Source organism: Nymphalis io, chromosome 26 (assembly GCF_905147045.1).
Source record: "Nymphalis io chromosome 26, ilAglIoxx1.1, whole genome shotgun sequence".
Lineage (NCBI taxonomy): Eukaryota > Metazoa > Arthropoda > Insecta > Lepidoptera > Nymphalidae > Nymphalis > Nymphalis io.
This window is the reverse complement of record NC_065913.1, coordinates 7,821,779-7,846,102: the sequence shown is the minus strand read 5'-3', so window position 1 is coordinate 7,846,102 and position 24,324 is coordinate 7,821,779. Positions and strand designations below refer to the sequence as shown.

The 24,324-nt window shown below is 33.6% G+C and overlaps 1 protein-coding gene, 1 non-coding gene and 1 pseudogene across 3 annotated transcripts in view; 2 read left to right on the top strand and 1 right to left on the bottom strand.

Moving 5' to 3' along the window:
• Nucleotides 1-12,415, top strand: part of LOC126778560 (neural/ectodermal development factor IMP-L2-like) — a 74,924-nt gene extending 62,509 nt beyond the window's left edge. Inside the window, exons 2-7 of one of the 2 annotated variants that reach the window (XM_050502228.1) lie at nt 5,036-5,171; nt 6,634-6,794; nt 7,346-7,508; nt 9,350-9,543; nt 10,571-10,693; nt 11,069-12,415. In XM_050502228.1, the coding sequence (XP_050358185.1) occupies nt 5,063-5,171; nt 6,634-6,794; nt 7,346-7,508; nt 9,350-9,543; nt 10,571-10,693; nt 11,069-11,089 (771 nt within the window). In that variant the 5' untranslated portion in view covers nt 5,036-5,062 and the 3' untranslated portion in view covers nt 11,090-12,415. The remainder of the gene's footprint in view (nt 1-5,035; nt 5,172-6,633; nt 6,795-7,345; nt 7,509-9,349; nt 9,544-10,570; nt 10,694-11,068) is intronic. The other variant, XM_050502229.1, reaches the window with a different exon arrangement.
• Nucleotides 12,416-16,796: 4,381 nt separating this feature from the next.
• LOC126778401 (uncharacterized) lies at nt 16,797-18,527 on the top strand (annotated as a pseudogene).
• Trnak-uuu (transfer RNA lysine (anticodon UUU)) lies at nt 17,068-17,140 on the bottom strand. The gene has a single exon. It is a non-coding gene; the product is annotated as a tRNA-Lys (tRNA).
• Nucleotides 18,528-24,324: the final 5,797 nt, after the last annotated feature.

Genomic DNA, 24,324 nt, shown 5'->3' with positions numbered 1-24,324 from the left:
CATTTGTCGTTTCCTTGGTCGTGGGTTCGAGGGAATTAACATACAAAACATTCTTGCAAGTCTTATTAACATTTAAAACTTAAACAGTGTAAGTCAAAATTGATGTTTTTATTCTGGAATGTAGATAAAATTGTATCTTTTATTAAAGAGAAGTCTCCCGACAAGGAAATGACTCCATTGAACGCCTTGTTATTCAAGGCAAGGTGGATGGCATCAGACCACGTGGAAGGACGCTCATGCGATGGACCGACCAAATAAAAACAACTGTTGGCGGTCCTTTGCATGAATGCACGAGGCTTACCACTGACAGGGACATATGGTGCAGGCTCGTGAGGCGAATAACATCTGCGCCGAATAATTTATAATACTTCATGGTGACCACCACCACACTGACAAGAGTGACACGACGAAGAAGAAGAATTAAAGAGAAAGAGGGGTGCGGTTTAATCAAACTTTTTTTTATGTATGTTGGTCGTTATGTTCGTCGATTGCCACTCTAGCAGCGGTCTTGTTTTAATCAGAAGTAAATATTATAATATCCTGGAACATAATAATTAAAATATCCTGGGACATTATTATTATTGTATTATTATTATATTTATTATATTATTATAAACACTGGGCGCTGATTGGTTGACTGTTACGTCATCAGCTATCACTGACCAATGGCGATTCAGATTGATTAATCTGACTTTGATTAGTGTTTAGGAACTGGATATTACTTTAAAAACAGTTTAAGCCCTATCCTTTAATATATATGTTGGTATATATATGTATGTGTTATATTTATCATGTGTTGCACAATAAATATGATTGATTATTAAGTAAAAAGCCGTAATGAACTATTTGACTCTCACCCCGTTACGTGCCGATCAATTGGTGACTTAAAGTTGCAGGGACATTGCGAAACAAGACAATTATGTAGGGTCTTAACCTACTTATTCAATATCCTACAATCTATATATATATTTTTAAATATTAACAGTATTCACATATTGTAAAATTTTACTTGGGCTTTATTGCCCGTCTGGGTGAGTGCCATCTGTTTATTAATTATTTTACCGCCAGACAGTATTACTTAGTATTGTTGTGTTTCGGTTGAAAGTTGAATGAGCCCCAATACAGGCACAAGGGACGTAACATCTTAGTTCCCAAGGTTGGTGGCGCATTGGCGATGTCCCTTACATCGTTAATATTTCTTACAGCGCCAATATCTAATGGGCGGTGCTGACCATTTACCATTAGTTAGCCCAAATACACGGCCACCTGCTTTTATAAAAAAAAGACATAAATAATAAATCCTTATATCTCTAAATTGAAAACTTCTTTATTATTCTATATAAACAAAACTTTATTGTAAGCAATCGCCTCCTTACAAATTTATTAGTGTTATCAAATGGTTGGTTGTTGTAACAGTCGACTGTGAGATTTTTTTATGTTGAGCTGAATTGACGCTTTAAAAATCTATATGGTAACAGGAAATCAACCCACAAGCAACCCAAGGACGGTTAGCATTAAGCCGATGGCCATAACCATGATGATACATATAAAGACCCGAGCAAAGAAGAAAAAAAAACTTTAAAAAAGCATCAGTCAAATTACTAATTGTCTTATTTCAATGTTTATCCGCAACACGTATTTCTTATTGAATTGATACATATTCGCTTAAATGAAAAACAATTATACTAACTGTTCGAAGGAAACCAATTCGTCACATTAATTGCACTAAGACTCGAAATCGTATAAACTATAATTACATCTTACGACCTTTTACATATAAATTATTATTAAAAAACGTAAATGTTATACTTCAAATTGTCAATATTTACTCAATAATGAGTCTTATTATCATTCAGCTACAGGTGATTCCAGTTCGGATTCGAGCAACACTGAATTTTCATATCCTTAATTTGTTCATAATTCTCGAGATATATCCTCGGCTGCGTCGGAGGAAAACATCTTGAGGAAGCCTGTTTGTGTTATAAGAGTCTACTTCATGTGTATCCACCAACCCGCATTGGAGCAGCGTGGTGGAATAGGCTCTCGTAAAAAAGAGATGAGCCCTTAGCCCAGCAGTGATATTATCATCATCAATATTGAAATAAATCAATCATTTTATTTTTAATATAATAACGAAAAAAAATATCTTTATATAATAATATAATCGTACACATGTATATATGCATGTTCAGATCAATCTCATAAAGGAATATATTGCTCTTGTTTCTATAACGACAGTTTTATCAATTTTGAATTCAACAGTGCGTAACGAATTCAGGGCGACCTGCTTATTAACTATATTATTTTTTATCATTGGGATATTAAATGGTAACAAAATTATATAACAGAACATTCTAGAAGGTTCTCTCAACGAAACTACGAATTGCAAGAATTAAAAAAAAACGTTATCTATAAAAAATAAAAAATAAAACAGATTAATTATTACAATTGGCAAAGCATTGGCAACTTTGGTCAATTTTTTCTAGAATTCTACCATAGTCCATTTTCCTAAAAAATATACAGTAATAAAATTCCCTAAGCGTCCCCCTTTCCTCTTCCAAGACATAAGGAATTAGTGTTTAAGTTTCCAATATGAATGTGTGCGTGCATTTTTCAATTTGGAATTCAAGAAGTCCAGCCGACTATATATATACCGCCAATCATGTGCCAGCGTTTAGTCCGGCCAATGCTCTTGCACGCACGCGCCTATTTTCAAAAAGTGTTCAATTTTTAATTGTCCAGAATTTAGAGCTGTCCTTTAATAATTTTTATCTGTTTTTTTTTTGTTCGTTATAAATTATTTTTTTATTTTTTAAATTGTTGTCAGTGCTTGTGAAGGTAGATTTAGTGGATAGGTTTTTTATCGGGAGTGATTTGTTTCTTTTATCTGCACAGTTGTACGTAAAAAAGGTATTTATTTATTTTTTCTATTTTTTCATTATGCCTCTAATTAATTTAAAAATTCAATGATTCTAATTACAAAATTATTACAACTATTTAAAGCATTTAGATTACGAGTAATAGTAAAATACTAGACAAAATCACCCGACCGTAAGAAATGATGCAATTCATGTCATGTATTTCTATGCATAGAAATGTAACAGAAACCTTTATCTTTTCCATAGATAAAAGATTAGGGACTCATTCTGTGTGAACTAAAAAAAGGGCCCTTCATTTTTTTTTTAATAATTCTTTTGTAGTGATTCATAAGTGAATTTTGTATAACATAATTTTGTATAACTTAAACAATTAAAGTAAGTGTCTTTTTAATATTATTTAAAACATAATTTGTTTTGTAAAATGAAAAGAATAATTTATTTTAAATATATTTGTATTAAGATAATTTATATCTTTTTATAGAGGGATTATTGTCAAAGGGAAAAAAAATTAATTTCGATTTTTTTAATTATTTAATTAATATTTTAATTGCGGAAATTTGTATTTTGAATAATTACTAGCTAATTATAATTAAATTATGGCAAAATTATATCATTGTTTACTTTTAATATATTTAATATTTCAATACTATTATTTATGTAAAAATACTAAGTGAATTTAATATTTTGTTTTTAACAAACCTCAATAGTGTAATTAATTAGGAAATCCGCTTACCAATATACATATATTATTTATATATAATATAATATTATAGCAATTATTTTATTCATCACTGTTAAAAAGTATATTATTAATTTATTTTGTTTACTCATTCGTGAATTTAGTTATTGTTATTGAAATTGAATATTTGTTGTAAATAGAAACTACCGGGTTTCTGACCGTTGCTTAGTATATTCTACATTCTGAAACGGTAGCAGCTTTACGTTTATTTCAATATTTCAACATGACTTATATACTATTAGAAATACATTCGAATATGATATAGTATTTGGTATATATATATTATATATGCGTTTAGATATATATCTAAAACATTGATTTCTATGTATTTTTGTTTAAGTATGTTCAGAAATTAATTTAAAATTGTATTTGCTTTCTATCATGGCAGTTCTTTTAAATCTTTGCAATAGTTCATTTATAGGTTTATTAAATAAATATTATACATAACAATGTTTTAACTGACATCATAAATATAAGGTTCCATATATCGGCGTATATTTGTAAATATCGTTATATCATATCGTTATATGGGTGATAGTAATGATATTTATATTATAAAGCCTTATATGTAAATTTTATGATATATGATTAATACATATAATTTGGTTAATGAGACAGAGTGATAAGGAGCCGGTCCTCGCTAGAATCTACATTCTGCACCGGTTGTATCTTTAGTTTGATGATTTGATTTCGATTTAATAATAAAATTATTATACGCCCGCAGCTTCACCCGCGTGTTAGATAAGGGGGGAGATGTTGACGATGGCGGGTGGGATTGTTTTACAAAAGTAGCCTATGTCCTTCCTTGGGGTTCAAACTTGCTTCATACAAAATTTCATCAAAATCGGTTCAGTGTATTAACCATGAAAGCGTAACAGAGTTACTTTCGCATTTATTAATTGGTAGTATAAATATTGGTAACCGTATATGTATATGTACATATTTTTTTTGTACCTTCTATAAGTAAGTTAAGTAAAGCCAAAAATAAACCCCCCTTATGCTAATCGTTCTTAGCCGTCTAAGACGAGTTTGCGAATAGATTCCATAATCTTATCTGTTATCAATTTGGCACGTGGCGGTTTTCTCGCGTTATCTTCCATTTCTGACAATTTAAATAACAAACTTATTACATTTACAAAGCGAAAAATATGTGACTCAGATTTGAACCCGTATTATTCGCGTTAAATATAATAATAATAATATCCTGGGACATTTTTTCACACACGGCCATCTGATCCAAAATTAAGCTTGTACAGAGCTTGTACTGTGGAAACCAGACAAATGATATACCACATATACTATTTTTCTTTTGTAAATACATACTTATATAGATAATTTCACCCAGACTCAGGACAAACAGGCATGTTCAATATTATTACGATTTTCTATACACTATATGTCAATTCGTTTGTTTCAGATAAGACCCAGAATCTCAATATACATAATGTATCTTATATACATAATCGCAGTGGTGCTGGTGGGCTGTGGGAGGGCAGCAAATGTGAACAGACACATGAAGTTACTAGAAATTGAAAATCACATAGATAGAAGCGGTGAGTACGGCGGCCATTTTAAAAAGAGACCAGCCAACTGCGCAATACGTATTTAGTGCACATATACTAAGGACTCTATTGCTTCAATCTCATAATCTCACTACAGTAACAGCCTGTTAATGTCCCACTGCTGGTCTAAGGCCTCCTCTCCCTTTTTGAGAAAGGTTTGGAGCTTATTCCACCACGCTGCTCCAATGCGGGTTGGTAGAATACACATGTGACACAATTTCAATGAAATTGGACACATGCAGGTTTCCTCACGATGTTTTCTTTCACCGTCAAGTACGAGATGAATTATAATCACAAATTACGCACATGAAAATTCAGTGGTGCTTGCCCGGGTTTGAACCCACGACCATCGGTTAAGATTCACGCGTTCTTACCACTAGGCCATCTCGGCTCATAATCTCATGGGAGTTCAAACATGACAACTCACAAAAACCTCAGTTGAATCATAACTAGTAGTCGATTTTACTAATTCTTACTGGTTACGATACGTTCTTGATTCTATACGGATTCAATTTCAACTGAACAGCAACTTGATCGTTGGTTGTCAGAATAGAAAAACGGTTAAACGGCATCGATTGCGTTTCGATTCGATTGCGATAAAGCGGCAACTTGCTAGTGGATTTGATCCCTTGGTGTATTTATTTGTTACGGGTTATGTAAAAAACTATCATTTGAATTTTGAAATCTTTTATAGTTATACAATTCCTTATCATCATCAGTTGTTCTTGTTTCGCTAAAGTTTTTTATCGAGGAAACTTGTCGTGAAGACATGTTTCGTTTAAAATTACTTCGGCGATAAAATCACAAATAAAATCACCTACGAAATTTCGAGCAATCTCGATAAACAACGTGACTGATACGGAACACCGTTCACCATAATTTTATCTATATATACCTATGACTTGACAAATAAAGTCACACTGTGCGGTTTAGTGAGGAGCCTCATCAAAGTGTCAGGCATAATAATATCGGACACGTGTAGGTTTCCTCGCGTGTTTTCCTTCACCAAGAACGAAATGATAAACAAAAAATAACGCATGAATGCATGCTAGATTTGAACACACGAATTTCGTTTGGAATCCACGTGTTCTAGTTACTGGGTTACGTGGGTGGTCGTTTCCAAAAACTCTCACTGAAATAACATTTTCTTGACACTGAAGATATATCGATGTCATTTCGCTTATTATCCAGTTATTTTATTGCAAAATAATTGTTTTTATTGTTTGAGTAGTGAGCGAGCCAGTGTAATTACAGGGACAAAGGGTATAACATCTTAATTCCAACGGTTGGCGCCGCATTGATGTTATAAGAAATAGTTAATATTAATAAAAGTAATTATTCGCCAGTTGCCATTTGATCGTCTGCAATCATAAAATAAATAACAATACAAACAAAACACAATACATAAACAAATAATACGTTTACAATAATTTAAAAATGTTGTTTCTTTTAGTAGCACAGACGCACCATTCAAAACGCTTCATATCAATAACAAAGAGGCCCGGACCCCACAGTCTACACAGGCCAGGCACCACACTCGAACTAACTTGCGAAGCGGTCGCTGCACCAGCACCCTCTGTACACTGGTACAGAAATGACGCACCTATTTATGAGGTAACTATATATATATATATATATACAAAATACTCATTGCAATTTTACTGGTGATATTTATACCTTATTCCAGTATAGGTAAACAGACCTTAGACATGCATATTCCATGCGATCTCTACTATGTTATGCACTGCAAACAGTTCTTGATGAAACATCTCTATTTATAATACACTTCTCCACTTAACTACTTATATCCATTACAATTTTACTTCCAAAGTTACGATAACAACTTCGCCAATATTCAACACCAAATCGAGAATCCAAAATGATTATTATGGATTATTCTAGAGCTCAATGATATCGCATTAATTCTGTGGTTCCAATCTGTGGTTGGAATAGGCTATAAGTACTTATAAAAACAAATTAAGCACATGAAAGCTCCGTGGTACTTGCCTTGGTTTGAACTTGCAGCATCATGTCTCGCTACTGGACTAAGGCCTCCTCTCTATTATGAGAAGAAGATTTAGGGCTCCAAAGCGGTTTGGAAGTCATAAATGGTTGACGCATATTTTATAATTAAGAATTTTCAAAAATACTTCGTTCTATTTCAGTACGATAAAGAATCAATTGAGATAATGGATACGAATCCGACGTCTGTCGCGAGGGTGGCGTCAACTCTGCTCATTTCTCGGTCAGAGGCACCGGCTGAGTACTCGTGTCTGATTGTAGCTGGAACGAAAACGGCACGAGCCTCAACCATTGTGTACAGCACAGGTAAGGCATTATACATCACCTCTCGACACCAATCGACATCAATTGGACGAAAGAATTTTACGTCAAATCTCTTGCCTAACGGTAACCTAAAATGGTAGTAATTTTTCTTGGTCCTTCATCTACTTTTACTACACTCTCAAATTGGGAGAGAACTTCGTACAGCATTCTATTCAACTACACGACATAGGTATACCAACCATTTTAAAGAATAATTACCACTATGGGATTCCGCAATGTAATTGTGAGTGAGGCAGTGTAATGAAAGTAATTAGGCGTAATAATAAGCATGGCAATATTTTTAGTTTGCGAAAATATTTACTCGGCAGAGAAACTTCTAAAATATTAACTTCTAGTATTATCAATTAATTTATAGACAATTTATTTCTAATATAGCAACTCAAGCAAATAATGTCTTTGTTGTAATCAAAGTCGTAAGCGTGTTGAAGATATTAGAGCTTCAAAATCTGACACTCGTTTTTTTTATAGCTGATAACGAAAAAATTTAACACATGTTCTGCAATGATGAATCCAACCTATTTTTATGCACGTGTCAATTTTTTTCTACTATTAAGATAAGATAATACGTTGTAATATTTTAAAGAATGTGTTATAAAAAAAAGTTTGGCTGTCAGGGATCGCTCTGCAGATGTGAAGCAACGTATAATAATAAAAAAAAAAAAAACAAATATTAAATATGGAGTAAAATGAAAACGAAAAAAAATACAATAAATGGTTTTCTTTATTATTATAATTATATTAACAAAGTATATAGTTTACGCGCTAAAATATGTTTCATATAAAATTGAGTTATTAATTGTAACTAACGTGTGTTGTAACTTTGTTTTATATTAATATATTATACTTAAGTTAAATAGGAAATATCTTATTATATATTAATATATATAATTTAACTGCGTCGTTGGTTTAGTGGCTTGATGTAAGGCCGCAGACCCGGAAGTCCTGGGTTCAATTCCCAGATCGGGCCAATAAAAAGTATTGGGTTTTCTGTCGGAAAATTCTCAGTAGCAGTAGGAAGTGTGTACACTCTTTGCCTCGGAAGGCACGTAAAGCCGTTGGTCCTGCGCCTGAACTCTTTCCGGTCGTATGGAATTTCGTCCCGTCGGATTATGAGAGTTAGGGAATAGAGAGTGCACCTGAGTTTGCGCACTGTAATATCTTCTGCGTTGTTGGCTAATCTCTCTTGAAATTGGCCGCCGTGGCCGAAATTGGTCTGGAGGACATTATTATTATGTATAATAATAAAAAACTTGTAAAGTTAATAAAACAAAAAGTAAGTTGACGCTAAATTACTAATGTTGCTATAAAAATATGATTACCACATAACCGCCTGTATAGAAATAATAGCAAACACATACAACAAGGGAATAACTATAAAAATCATATACTATGCCATAAAAACTTTTATAAGGGCTTTATGAATTGTCATTATATCAACGACATATAAGTTTTAATAAGGTTTTTTCTTTAAGTTATATTCAAGTATATTCAAGTTGATAATAAATTTTATCAGTCGTTTTTTTATTTACTTCTTTAATACAGGTATTTTGTACACATAAATTTAATTATATTAGTAATACATGCGTATGAATTCAATTTTTATATAAATATAAATGCTCATAAATGGTTGTCTGATGTTGGACACCATGAAACAACACACTTTGAGGATTTGGAGCTTATATTAGATATAAACAAAAATTAAGCACATACAAATTCATTGGTTCTCGCCTGGATTTCAACCCTCGATCATCGGCTAAGATTCACGAGTTCTAACCACTGGACCATCTCGGCTTAACTTATATGTTTATTTTTTTCTTCACCAGATGGCAGCACAGAAAGAACAGAACGTTCCAAGCTTGTACCTTTGTCGCCGAGAATCCTCGTATCATATAAAGTTTTCGTAGACACGATAGGAAGCAATATTGTGCTACCTTGCAGAGTCAAAGGTCACCCTCGACCGGTGGTGGTATGGAGAGACAAAGACGGTGTGGTCATTGAGAACGACGGTAGAATGAAGGTGAGATTATCTACATAAATAAATACTTGGACTTATGTATCAGTCACTCCTTACTTCAAATTAATTTATAACTTATTGAAAAATGTAGAGATGGCCCAGTGGTAAGAACGCGTGAATCTCAACCGATGAACGTGAGTTCAAACCCGGGCAAGCACCTCTGAATTTTCATGTGCTTAATTTCTGTTTATAATTCATCTCGTACTTTTCGGTGAAGGAAAACATCGTGAGGAAACCTGTATGTGTCTAATTTCATCGAAATTCTGCCACATGTGTATTCCACCAACCCGCATTGGAGCAGCGTGGTGGAATAAGCTCCAAACCTTCTCCTCAAAAAGGGAGAGGAGGTGTTAGCCCAGCAGTGGAACATTTACAGGCTGTTACTGTTGACACTAAAGTAAAATTTACTTCTGATTCTGAAAAATAAACACTGACATTTGAAAAACCGGCGAAAGAATAATAATAGATGAACAGCCAGGAGCCAGTTCCGTTTGCAAGGCGTGCTTTTATCTAAATTCACTAATTTCATAATAACGTATTCAACAGAAACGTTTCTTCTTATAATTTGATTACAAAGCTGTCTACTTAAGCTATTCACTTATAGATGGCGCAACAGTGGTAGGCTTAATTTATCATTAAGAAAATAGATGGCGCTACTGGTATTAAATGTGAACTTATTGTTTAACTACAATCCCATATTACTTTAGAATATTGTGAAGCAGGAAAGAAGGTTTTGCCTGTATCTAACAGCTAAATTGTTTAATTAAATATAATGTCTTTGTGTAATCAGACCATGATGCATTATAGGACCCGTTGAAGATGTTTGTTTCCGATTTGTTTTATTCGTTAATGATATGTACCGTCAGCATCTAAACTGTGATTAGAAAACAATATTTTTGATGATAAAATATTTTTGTAATAAAAACGTACCCAAAATTCGTCAATATCGTAGAATCTACATTCCGGACCGTTTTACCTTTACATACGATAGATACTTATAAAACTATATTATAATTTTTTTGGTGTACAGGTGCTGCGATCTGGTGAGCTGGTGATAACTTCGCTTCTATGGAGTGACATGGGCGAATTTACATGCAGAGCTAGCAATCTCTTCGGAAGCACACAGATCAAGACATTCGTATATCCAGCACGGGTGCGTGTTAAATACTCATATATAAAAATATCCTATGTTCTTTACAAAGTTGGTTACCTGGAAGATAGCTATGTAGCGATAAGGTCGCCAAAGTTTGAAGGTTTGGAGCTTATTCCACCACGCTGCCCCAATGCGGGTTGGTAGAATACACATGTGGCAGAATTTCAATGAAATTGGACACATGCAGGTTTTCTCACGATGTTTTCCTTCACCGTAAAGCACGAGATGAATTAGAAACACAAATTGAGTACATGAAATTCAGTGGTGCTTGCCCGGGCTTGAACCCACGATATATAGTTTTTTACTTCTTACAATGCAGATAATATATATATTATATATGAACTTATTATTAAACACTTTTTTAATTTTTTTCAGCCGAATGAAACAGAAGGATAATCGGCGGCAAATAAGCAAACGAAGTTCCTCTTGATAGTTAAGATTGTAAGAGCTTCACACGCTCGCCGAAACGCTGCGATGTATTTAAATATATAAAAAAAAAATCTAAGTATTTTGTTTATATAATGTTATTTGTAAATAACTTGAACGAAATATATGATATAATAACGGCTGGTCCGAAAGTATTAAATTTTTATTTAAATTATTATACGAATTATATATGTATTCAGAACCGTTATATAGCAAAAATAATTCAAGATGACGCATTATATCGTTACCTTGCAGTGATAACCTTGTGACTGTAAAAATTACTAAGCAGAAGACAAACTGTTTGGTGATAAAATTTTAGTAACGTTGGTGACCACTTACCATCAGGTGGTCCATTATTCTATAAATAAATAAATAGTAATATAAAATCACAATAACAGAAGTCGCGACTTCTTTACTACCTCGATTGATCTTCTACTAGGTTCTTATTACCATTAAGGCTCATCAAAGTCTCCTTCTAATTGAGAGTTTTGTCATTTAGTATCGAATGAATATATTAAAAAAAAAATTAGCTTAGAAGTTCTTACTGCAAGTGGACTGCAATGAGTTTTATATATCTCAGGGATAAATATTGTATATATATGTAACCAGTGATTGGAAATGGTAGAACAATATCTGTGTGATATTATTTGATTTGTTTTTTTTTTATATATATAAAATAACATTTTTATTTTAATGGGTTTTAAAAGGAACGAGATATTGTAGGAATTTGAAAAATTTGCAACATTTGTTACAATTCCCGATTATATACACGAAAATTATATACGATTAAGCTGCAATTTTTCGCTTGCACGTTTTTTAATCACGTGACATGTTTTTTTAGACAAAGGTTTGCAGAGAATATAGTCTTTTTTTTTAAAAAAAAAAAGGACTTTTTAGGTTACAATCACTGGTTGAGGGCTAAAAATGTTATCCATTTATTAAATGGCTTCGTAAATCGGTACAGAGATGTGACGTATTTTTATAATCTGTATTTATAATGTATTATCGTATTTCATTTTCAAGTCAAGGTAACATTGAAAAAAAAAAAATATATATATATATATAAATATAAATATTGTAATCGCAGCGTATTATAATTCGTGTGAAGATACTCTAACTGAACCGAATCTGCCTATTATTTTATTTTTTTAATAAATTATAATATAAATGAGTATAACTTAATAGATAAACTATAGTTTTTAATATTTAATAACTATTGTGATCTATGATACTTATTATTATAGTAGACTGTGATGCAAAATAGATATTGGAAATAATAAAGAAAATAGAAAACCACTTTTCTTTTATTATAATCCTTTATTAACAATTATTAATAAACATTAAGCAATCATAATAATTATATAGAATTTGATCATACGAGCATTTGGGCCACCTGATGGTAAGTGGTCACCAACGCCCATAGACATTGGCATTGTAAGAAATGTTAACCATCGCTTACATCATCAATGCGTCACCAACCTTGGGAACTAAGATTTTATGTGCCTTGTGCCTGTAATTACACTGGCTCACTCACCCTTCAAACCGGAACACAACAATACTAAGTACTGCTATTTTGCGGTAGAATATCTGATGAGTGGGTGGTACCTACCCAGACGAGCTTGATCAAGCTCTACCACCAGTAAACTTAAAAACTGAGTCGGCTCAGTGGATAAAAAACTCTAATCCGGACAGGCCCAGATGAGTTTTCATTTTTAAATTTTACTTATAATTGAACTCGAGTTGACACATGTGTATCCGCTCTGCGAAAAAGCTCCAGCTCCAAGCATCCTTGAAAAGCTGAGGCTTTTATTCAGCAGTGGGACATTCACAAACTGTTACGTTGCGTTCGCCGATTGTGATAATTACTCAAAGAAAGGTTAATATATTACACCTCGTGTGTTCTCAAGACTTGTTCATGTTATTATAAGATCATTTAGCTCTTGAAGCACCGTTAAATATACACAAAATATTCCGTCATAGCATTTGCAATATGCATTGTACAAGCGTTGTTATACAATGTATAAATTCATAATTTACGCTAAAATATCTGAGACAATAACACTTGCTTTATTAATAATAAATATGTTTCAATAAAGCTAAATCTACCAAAGTTTCGAATGAAAAAAAAACGATAAACCGAAACTATAGACTATAAATAAGAATAAACTGCCTAATATTATTTAATTATCTTTTTGTAGTATTTAAGAATTAAATAATGAGCTCGATCTAAAAAGTTTTATTTCTCAGACACGAATGAATGAAAAAAAAAACAGTGTAAATAATGAAAATAACAATTTCAAATATTTTTTCTAAAATCAAAATATACTAATAACCCCGTTACAAATACCATACTTTTATATGACTTGTTACGATAATATAATTAGGAGATTCCTTGATCCTACAACATCGTCGTTAAAAAAAAAAAGATGCGCGCTAATTTAAAACCGCCATTTTGTTGATGGGCAGACAGGTAATTAATTCATTATTGGCGCGAACTGTGATTTGTTGAATGTGTCAAACTGTGTTATTTGAATTATAATTAAGTGAGTTATTTAAATCAATTTGTATGATTTGATGTTTTATTTTTAAACAGGCCAATTCGATTTTTTTTAAATCAGTTATACTTACTACTCTATATATGTTATAATACTGATAATTGACTTTTTTTTTTTTTTCAAAAAAATATATACACTTAGTGATGGTATAGAATGTTTTTGCTGCAGATGCATAAATGGAAAGATATTTCAGGATATATCACTATCGTAAACCCATACAATCATCCAAATATCAAGTTGTCGCACTCATTGGTTTCATCTGTCAAAAAGCGAATAATCCAATGGACAGAGTATAAAGATTTTTATATATAAAATAGCTTGGAGGTGATAGTTTATTTCCGACACCGTATATATGTATTTTCCATAGAACTTAACATTGTAATTACACTAGCTCACTGACCCTCCAAACCGGAACAAAATAACACTAAGTACTTGGCAGTAGAATATCTGATGAGTGACAACTCAGACGGGTTCTCCCGTAACATCGTAATTACATGGTGGTAGGGTTTTTTTTATTTTAAAGAGTTACTCAGTCTGGCCTAAGCCCAGCAGTGGCACATCTACAGTGCTTTACTTGCAATAATTAACAAATAATAATGTCCTCTAGATCGATTTCGGCCGCGGCGGTCGATATTATATATTCTAGTGCACAAGTGTGTGCCCAAACACAGGTGCACTCTCTATTCCCTAACTCTCATAATCTGATGGGACGGCAATCCGACACGACCGGAAAGAGTTCAGGAGCAGGAACAACGGCTTTACGTGCTTTCCGAGGCACGTGAGTGAACGCGCTTCCAACTTGCAGACTCCGGGCTACTACTGAGAATTTTCTGACAGAAAAACCGAATAACTTTTTATTGGCCCGACCTGGGAATTGAAACCTCCAGGTCTGCGCCCTTACATCAAGCCACTAGACCAACTAGGATGTCATTAACGAATACAGCAATGAGCTGTTAAGCAATATATCCAAAATCAATTTTACAAAATTAAGATATGTGCATTACTTTTGTGTCGAAATATGAAATGTTTATGTATCCTCGCTTTGATGTTCGACGCCATCATTACAGATGAATTTGGACATACAGTTCAGTCTAGCGAATTCGTGCGGTAGGAAAATTGCGTACTACATTTGTAGTTTATCTGTGGTCCGAGTTATAAGAATCAATACAGTAAATTGCAGCCGAGCGTTTTATAAGCGTTATATGTTTTTTTCATAGTTACACTTGAGGCACAGGGACTTCATTACGATATGATTATCTTCGTAAAATGTGCAACGAAGCGATAATTGCACGACAGCGTATCCCATGTAACGCGTCACACGAAGAACTTCGTGTTATTCGAATTTCCCCGCCGCGTCATCACTGCCCTCGGTGATAATGTCTTAACTAGTAAGTATAACCTTAGAATGGTGATCCGTAATATAGGCGACCCCATCATGTACAGGCTGAACACCTTAGAAGCAACAAAGGCGCGGACAACTAGTCTGTGGAGACTGCAAAACAATATAACAACAAAAATATGTATCTAGCATCCAAAGGTGAAACTGATTTTATAAAAACCTTTGGTCTTTTTAACATAGAACACGAATTCATATAAATTGATGTAAATAACTCACTCAATTATTCTTAAAAATCCAAATAACACATTAGAACACATTCAACAAAACACAATTCGCGCCAATAATGAATTAATTACTTTATGTTTCTGTCCACCAACAAAATGGCGGCTTAATAGCGCGCGTCGTTTATTTTTACAAACGCTGTTGTAGGCATCAAGGAGTCTCCTAACGGTACATTATTTGCATGTGTTATTTTTACATTAAATATAATACAACACGCTTCTCACTGCTAATTTAACCACACACACAAACAATTAATCGATACCAGAGCGCGGTGAGACGGCTCACGATTCGAGATTAGGCAACGCGGACTTCAGTGACACCGCTGGTTTAGTATGTTATGACGAAAATCCATATTACATACACATTTTGATTGGCCGATGCACAGTTGTTGCTCTCCAGGATTGTGGATTTGATTCCCTTCCCAAATCTTGACGTATTATGTATTTATATATGTATCGGTTGTTATATATAAACATGCATTAAGTTGCTTACTTTAGGAACAGATGACCGTTGGTGTAAAAATATATACTATTATTTCTTATATTACAAAAACGTAAAAGCTGTTTGTTAGTTATATATTTAATCGATTATTGAAATACTAAAAGTATTTTCATAGGTTAGGTTAATTATTCCTGATGAAGATGATAACCGCGATAGCTCAGAGCTAATGTGAAAAGCCTGTGAATATCCCACTGCTGGGCTAAGGCCTCCTCTCTCTTTGGAGGAAGGCTTGGAGCTTCTTCCATATTTTTGTTCATGAATCACTTATTATACCTCATGGTGATATAGACGTTAAATTTTATATCCAGCTTATCATATTGGTTCACTTCAGATCTTCAGAGTCCAACTATAATACTAAGCTTTCGCAATAAAGGGACTATCCAGATAGAGCGGACTATCGGCAAACAGAGCGTAGAGCGCTCCAGCCAAGTGGAACGAAACCAGGTGTAGTTAGACTTGGGAGGAAGGCGAAGATTTTTGCATTCAAGACTTCGACCTATGTTCAGCAGTGAACTAACAAAAAAAAATGAACAATTATTGTATATACAGTAACAACCTGTTAATGTCCCACTGCTGGGCTATGGCCTCTTCTACCTTTTGAGGAGAAGGTTTGGAGATTATTCCATCACGCTGCTCCAATGCGGGTTGGAAGAACACACATGTGACATAATTTCAATTAAATTGGACACATGCAGGTTTCCTCGCGATGTTTTCCTTCACCGTCAAGCACGAGATGAATTATAAAAAAAGTAGTGGTGCTTGCCCGGGTTTGAACCCACGATCATCGGTTAAGATTCACATGTTCAAACCACTAGGCCATCTCGGCTATTTATTAATTATTGTATATATATATATATATATATATATATATATAAATTTATATCAGTTTTACTCATAGTGGTAGATCCGGTTACAATTATACAAACCCATACAAACTCTCCAGCTTTAGCATATACTAATTTCCGCCCGGGGTTCACCCGTGTGTAGAGTGTGTGGAGTGATGGAGGCAGGAGGTAGGTACCCTATGTCCTTTTCTGTAGTCCTGACAACGTGTATGCAACATTTCATGATAATCAGTTGAGTAGGTTAGACGTGAAAGTGTAACAAACAAACAGAGAAAATCATTTTTGTATTTAAAGCAAGTATCACTAAATAAACCTAAAGAAATGTAAATTGCGTACTATGTATATAAAAACATTAAAAATAAACACCATTATTTTTCAGTTTGCCGTAATTCATTGAACATTAAACGGTAAAATAAAAAATATGGCCGCCCGAACAGGGACTTGAACCCTGGACCCTTGGATTAAAAGTCCAATGCTCTACCGACTGAGCTATCCGGGCTCATGTGCTTACAACTAAAATTACAAATTAGGATGATACAGCAAGGTGAACAACAAAATATACATTTTGTTTTTAGCTTAATTTCCTAGTCTCGTTTGTTTCATAGACTATATAGATTGTTGCCAACTTTCGCCAAGAACGGTTTCAAGAGAGAGGGATGGTCATAGGGGTCATGACCCTGAGCAGATCTTACGTTGTGTTCTTAACTGATGTTATAATGTCTTATAATTAAATACCTAACATAATCAAAATCTATAATCATTATTAAAAACGTAATTTTAGTTAATTCAATTAATTGATTGTTTTAATTTTTTAGGAATATGTCAATAGTAAATTGGCTTAAATAAAATCATCTTATCTTTGATTAGCTAAGACAGCCCGCCACAAGGCTACGTGAGTAGGCTCTATGCCGGATACCTCTGTCATACTTAACGTCTAAATATTGAAGTCAAATAAACAAGACAAAAGGCATGTACAATACAAATACATCATATAAGTTAATGATTGTTATTGTTTGCGGCTATGCGCTCGCGTTGGTCATTTGATTGAATAGAAACTTTGTCCGTTTTAAGTTGTTCCAAAGATTTGGCCTGCCCGGTGTACTTCGGTGCATAGATTGTACTTATAAGTATTATATTTTATACTATTGTATTTTATCTTCTTTTACCTTTTACTGCACTGAATATAACGTTTGTGTATATGTACAAGGCGTAGACTGAAAAGCAGCCTAGCTGAGACTACGACCTTTTCACCAAATTATCAAATATCACATTGTTAAGGTTAAAGGTTTTAAGGTTTTGTACCTTAATTTTGTCGTTTCTTTTTGGTGAATAAAGTTGTCTTATTATAATTATTATTATATATTGTACTTGTATCTTTGATAAAGCCTAACAATGAAGATCATCTTTTTTATAATAGAAAAGCGTATCCTTCCTTAAATGTTTAAATGGTAGATATAATATTTATTTGTACTGTATGGCATGTTGGAGCGAGATAAATCAGTTTTATATTCAGGTTTGTGATAGTAATCTTTTAATTTTAAATGTAAATGCAAACTTTGGTGGAGCTAGAGTTGAATCATACATGCGTGAACTTCATCAAAATAATAAGCAAGTATAGCTATTAGGTAGGTATTTATAATAGTAAAAAGATTTATAGGAGCTTACTTGTGACTAACAAAATTTTAAGCTAATTTTTCAGGTGACTCTATCCACAACGCCCTTGGCTCATGACACCTATCCTCAATGCAGTTCAAGGTTCTAGGAAGACCGATGCACTCAAATGCATGTGCAAGCCCATAACTGTATTGAGCGCTGTTTTGGATTACTCAAAGCACGGTGGAGATGTTTGCTTGGAGACAGGGTTCTGCACTATCATTCTCATGTAGCTAGCAACATTACAATAGCATGTTGTGTGCTACACAATATAGCTTTGCAAGCTAGCTTGCCACCACCACAACCACTCCCTGCTGCACATGATAATGGGGATGATATTATCATGCAAGATCCCACACCCACTGCGTCTGTAGGTAGCCAAAGTGAAGTAATCCACGAAAGAGCCATGCCGAGTTGTTTATTGAATAGGATAAAGTAAGATTCTTTTAAGCTTTAATAAGATTTTATTTTACATTTCGTAATTATAAATTAAACTTTTTATGTACTCTATATTTAATTTATCTTATATAAATATTAATAATAAGTTTTTATTTGTATTTTGAACAGGTCCACTTAATTTTATTTTAAATGTAATGTACTTAGATATTAAATAAATAATAAAACAGATTTATTATTACAAACAAATTGATATATTATTTTTATTAAAATACTAACATTTATAGTTTGTTGAGGACGAAGATAAAAAAATGACAAAAACAAATTAAAAAAAAACTGATATTGTAGGCAATTTGAAATGTTCATAGCCCACAGCTGAGACCGCTATTACTACAGTAGACATTTTATGGAATAATATCTGTTGAAGGGAGCGCTAATGATCTCGACTGTGGTAAAAATTCCATCAATTTATCTATAGTATTAGCTAAATAACTTAAAATTTTATTCTGGTTTTCTTCCATTTCAATTTTTCTCGATTCCAATCGTAGCCTTTCCAGCTCCCTCTTATGATTATTTTTGTCCCGGTCTGCCTCTAGTTGCAGTCGGCGATTTTCAATAACCACAAACTCGCTTGTGGCTCGTTCGAAGGGTGTTTGAACCCGGCGTGTGCGCGTTCGAAGCAATCCGTGGCGCCGGGGCGTGGATGTGGTGGATGACGCTTCAGGCGACGGGCTTGTCCGATGTCACCGCCGTTGCGGAGCCCCCCGTGACGTGGACGCAGTAGGCGACGTCGCTGACGACATCGGCGCGGACGTAGTAACTGGCGGCAGCGTTAGCACTGGTGAAGTACCAGAAGCCTCACCACGTTTTGCCAAAGCTTTTTTCTTACCTTTCCAGTCTGCCCACACCTCGACATTATTTGTTAATTTTTGTCATGAATATTTTCATCAATCATTTCCTAGTCTGAAGTAAGCTGATTGATAATAATGAAATGAATGAATGATAATAAAAGAAAACCACAAAATAATATTTTTACAATGGTTTTGTTTCAAGCTTTCAAGTGCTAGAGTATGATAGATTTTCAAATAACATAGGAATATATTTACGAAATAACTAATAATTTACGTACCTTTCCATGAATTCCAATAAAGCTACAAACTGTTCTATGTTGCTCGAGATTTATAAACAGAACAGTTCCAGTTCCATTCTATAAAAGTTATCACATCATTTAAGGTATCTTTCATTCTTAAGAAGGAAAATAATATATAATTTCGAGTCACAGTATTGTTTAAATTTACATTCCGCACTGTGATATTGTTATAAGCCAATTACAAGATTAGCATATACCCACCCTATTTCATTTACTTACCTTTTTAAAAACTTAAAACAACACCCACCCACGCATTAATTATTACAAGCCGTAATGGATAATTTACAATAATACAACGCCGGACTTCTGGTATTAGATATAATTTTTAATAATAATTAAACACGTACACAGTTCATAGTTATATCGTTCATTAAGCAAGGTCATTCAATTGACCGATATTATTACGATGTTACAGAAACTACCAGCATATAATATTTATTTTGCAACACTTGCTAATGTTTTAATATTAAAATGTATTATTTTGAATTGGTTATTAAATTCTCGTGTAAGTATTTAATTCTTATGAGAATAACGAAGATCTAATGAAAAAAAGTTAAAAGATATATATCTGTTTAGAAGAGTAATACTGCGATTCTTGCCTGTTCTCCTATGTATATTCGTAAACGACTTAACATTTAAATAATCTTTTAAAATAACGATTCAAAAGATTGTACTAAATTATCTTTGAAAAGCAGAACAGTTTGTGGCGGTAGGGCTTTGTGCAAGCTCGTCTGAGTAGGTACCACCTCACTCATCAGATATTCTACCGCAAAACAGCATAACTTGGTATTGTTGTGTTCCGGTTTGAAGGGTGAGTGAACCAGTGTAATTACAGGCACAAGGGATATAATATCTTAGTTCCCAAGGTTGGTGGCGCATTGGTGATATAAGCGATGGTTAACATTTCAATGTCAAAACAATGCCAATGTCTATGGGCGTTGGTGACCACTTACTATCAGGTGCCTACCTTTTCTATAAAAAAAAAAACAGACAGACAAATAAAAAATTGCAAAATAAATGGTTTATAATATTCGTATTTAGAATTTTTAATTGTATTTAATTTAGTAATTGAAATTAATTATATAATACAACACTCTAGTGTATACCAACAAATATAGAAATAAAAAATCAGACAAGAATTACAAGAGGCCGCCTTATCGCCAAGACAGTGATCTATTCCAGGCACAGGGCTATTCTTTATGAAAAAAACTCTAAACTCATCGTCAAACGACATTGACCATTACAGTCATAATATTTCAAGAATACCCGCATCAAAATTCTATATCACCATAAATCAGTTGTCAACATTTCACGAGTAAGTAATGAAGTTCTTACAAAATGGCACTGCAAGCCTTTAAGGTAGAGGAAAGAAACAAGAGAAATGGTGATGTAAATGACATTAATAAGCCCAATATATTTAAATACATTATAATGAAATTACAATAACTTAAAAATAAGTCAATACACAGATAAACATAAATATGCGTATACATACAGACATATATATATATAAAATAAAATTAATATAACGAAGTTAATGAAATCAATAAGATAGTGTCGTTTAATGTAATGTGATATACAAATCGTGACTTCAAATCTGATTGACAAATTAGCTTTAAGAAAAAGCTAATTCCGGTGACTGTGCATAAATCCTCACGGCTTTATCATTAAATACACCCGATGTTCACCGAAATTGCTAGTCGAGACCTTGCTCCGAATCAATCTAATCGATATTCGGATGATCGTGATACGCTTGTCATAATAACGGACTCGTGCGCTTGCGAAACGCTAGTGATGTTATCTTGCTTATTATTTCAATACGAATAAATCCGCTATTCGATTTCAAACATGCCTGTGGTCTAAAATTTATTTTGACAGATTCATAGAAAGTATGTAAAATTATCCATCGTATAACAGCTTATAAATTAGGGTTATTATACATTATTTTTTAAACTTTTTTCTATTCTGGCACATTATACACACATGGCCATCTGATCCTAAACTGATCAGACCTTGTACCATGGAAACCAGACAACTGATATACTACATATACTACTTTTCTTTTGGAAATACATTCTTATATAGATAATTACACCTAGACTCAGGATAAACAGACATGTTTATACACACAAATGTCTGTCCTGGGTGGGAATCGAAACCACAACCTTCGGCGTGAAAAGCAATCTACTAACCACGCCAACCGGCCCCTAATTAGTGAGTTCATAGATCATAAAATGCGTTTGTCGGCTGAATATCTGCCACATGTGTATCCACCAACCCGCATTGGTGCAGCGTGGTGGAAGTATTGAGAGTACCAAGTTATGAAATTGATTAGTTAAGTTGAAAACCCTTGGAAAGCATGTCAAGCCGTCGCCGCCTGGTCTGTCACCGGTCTTTTACATCCGATTACGAGACTTGAGATTGTTGGCGAGATGTCGTTGGAATTATACTATTATTAAATTTTAAATATAAACTTTCTCGCAAAATGGTATCGCACGCACAGAGAAATATTAATCTTTTTTTTTAAATGGGATTCTTAGGATTGTTACTAAATCCACTGCGAGGGCCGTTATCGGCACGGAACGGAGAAAACGCGGGTTCGAGTTGTGAGAAATGCTATGTTTTATCCATTAAAATTATATATTCGTATACCATAACATCAGCATGTTAGCTCGAGGCTGTAATAGTAACAGTCTCTAGTTGCTATCATGAAATTATCGATCTTTATCGATGGTAGCGGCGCATCACTAACACTTTTTTTTCATCTTCGATAATTGGCTTTAAACGTAATTATATGGTATTGTTGCATACGTATTAATAACACCTTTTTAATATAGTTTATAAATAGACGTGTTATGTAATATTTCTTTTTAGTATTACCGTTAGTTAAGAAATATTTTTTTTACTGGTGGTAGAGTTTTGCGCAAGCTCGTCTGGGTAGGTACCACCCACTCATCAGATATTCTACCGCAAAACAGCAGTACTTTTTATTATTGTGTTCCGGTTTGAAGGGTGAGTGAGCCAGTGTAATTACAGGCAAAAGGGACATAAAATTTTAGTTCCCAAGGTTGGTGGCACATTGGTTATGTAAGCGATGGTTAACATTTCTTACAATGCCAATGTCTAAGGGCGTTTGGTGACCACTTACCACCAGGTGGCCCATATCTGGCTCGTCCTCTTTCCTATTCTATAAAAAAATAAAAATTAAAAAAAAAACTTTGTTTAACTGAATTTTGATATGTAATTCGACTGGCGCGCCTCGGGGTAAGACCTCGTTTGCCGTGACGACAAGCGACTTGATGCTTTCTTATTTCCAATCGCAGGGGCCGATCTCCTATGTGTGCGTTACCTGCTATGAGACACTATTCTACTTCATTGATGTATAGTATTATAATAATAAGAAAATTATATTTATTTTATTAAAAAAACTGTTTCTTATATATTTCACTCAATATTTTTTGATTGGCTTTCAATCAATATCGATGTTTCTCTTCTGCTGAGGCCCTGTAACGATCACATTATTCTTTAAATAAGCTTTATGTATCAAAGATAAATTGTTCAAAGCTATAACATATTATCAGGCAAGGCACTACACGTAGCAACTTATCTATACGCATCAATTAAAAAACATATGGTCTAACCACTGAGCCATCGCGGTTTTAATAGAAAATAGATGTCAACGAACTCAATAACGTTATCCACCAAATAGAAAAATACATGATCTCCCAGCTCATTACCTTCTGTCAAAACAATTATTTAATTTTCGACGAGCAAATTCATTTAAATCCCGTTTTTGTAGTCAATAATATTTTTTTCTACCGCGAAACTGTAATCTGATCTTCTCTAGTTCTAATCACATTCAAAAGTTCACGGGCTTGGGTTAGTACCATCCACTCATCAGATATTCTACCGCTAAACAGCAATAATTAATATTGCTGCGTTCCGGTTTGAAGGGAGTGAGCCAGTGTGACTGCAGGCAAAAGGGACATAACATCTTAGTTCCCAAGGTTGGTGGCGCATTGGTGATGTAAGCGATGGTTAATATTTCTTATATCAACAATGTTCACTTGCCAGAGAGGACAAAACTTGTCCCAGCAGTGGGACATTTACTTGCTACTACTTTAAACGTATAAATAAAAGCTGGCGTCCATTTCTAAGAAAATCGTAAGGATATTAATATACAAGTAAATAAACGGTACGCTCAAATAGTTACAAATTACTCATATAAGTAATGGTTGCATTGAAATAGATGAAGCTCGTATTACATGCATTTAACTGGATCACGACGCATCTTTAGGTGATTGTAGTGCTCACGCCTTGGATTATACTCTACTTTACTAATTGAAAAGCTTAAAATTTTAAAGTTAAAAAAATATTTCATAAAATATATTATTGCTTTAAATGTTTAACTAATACTACTTAAAATCTAATACTTATTAAAGAAAATATAAGAACAAGTTGTTTAACTGAATTTTTACATGTAA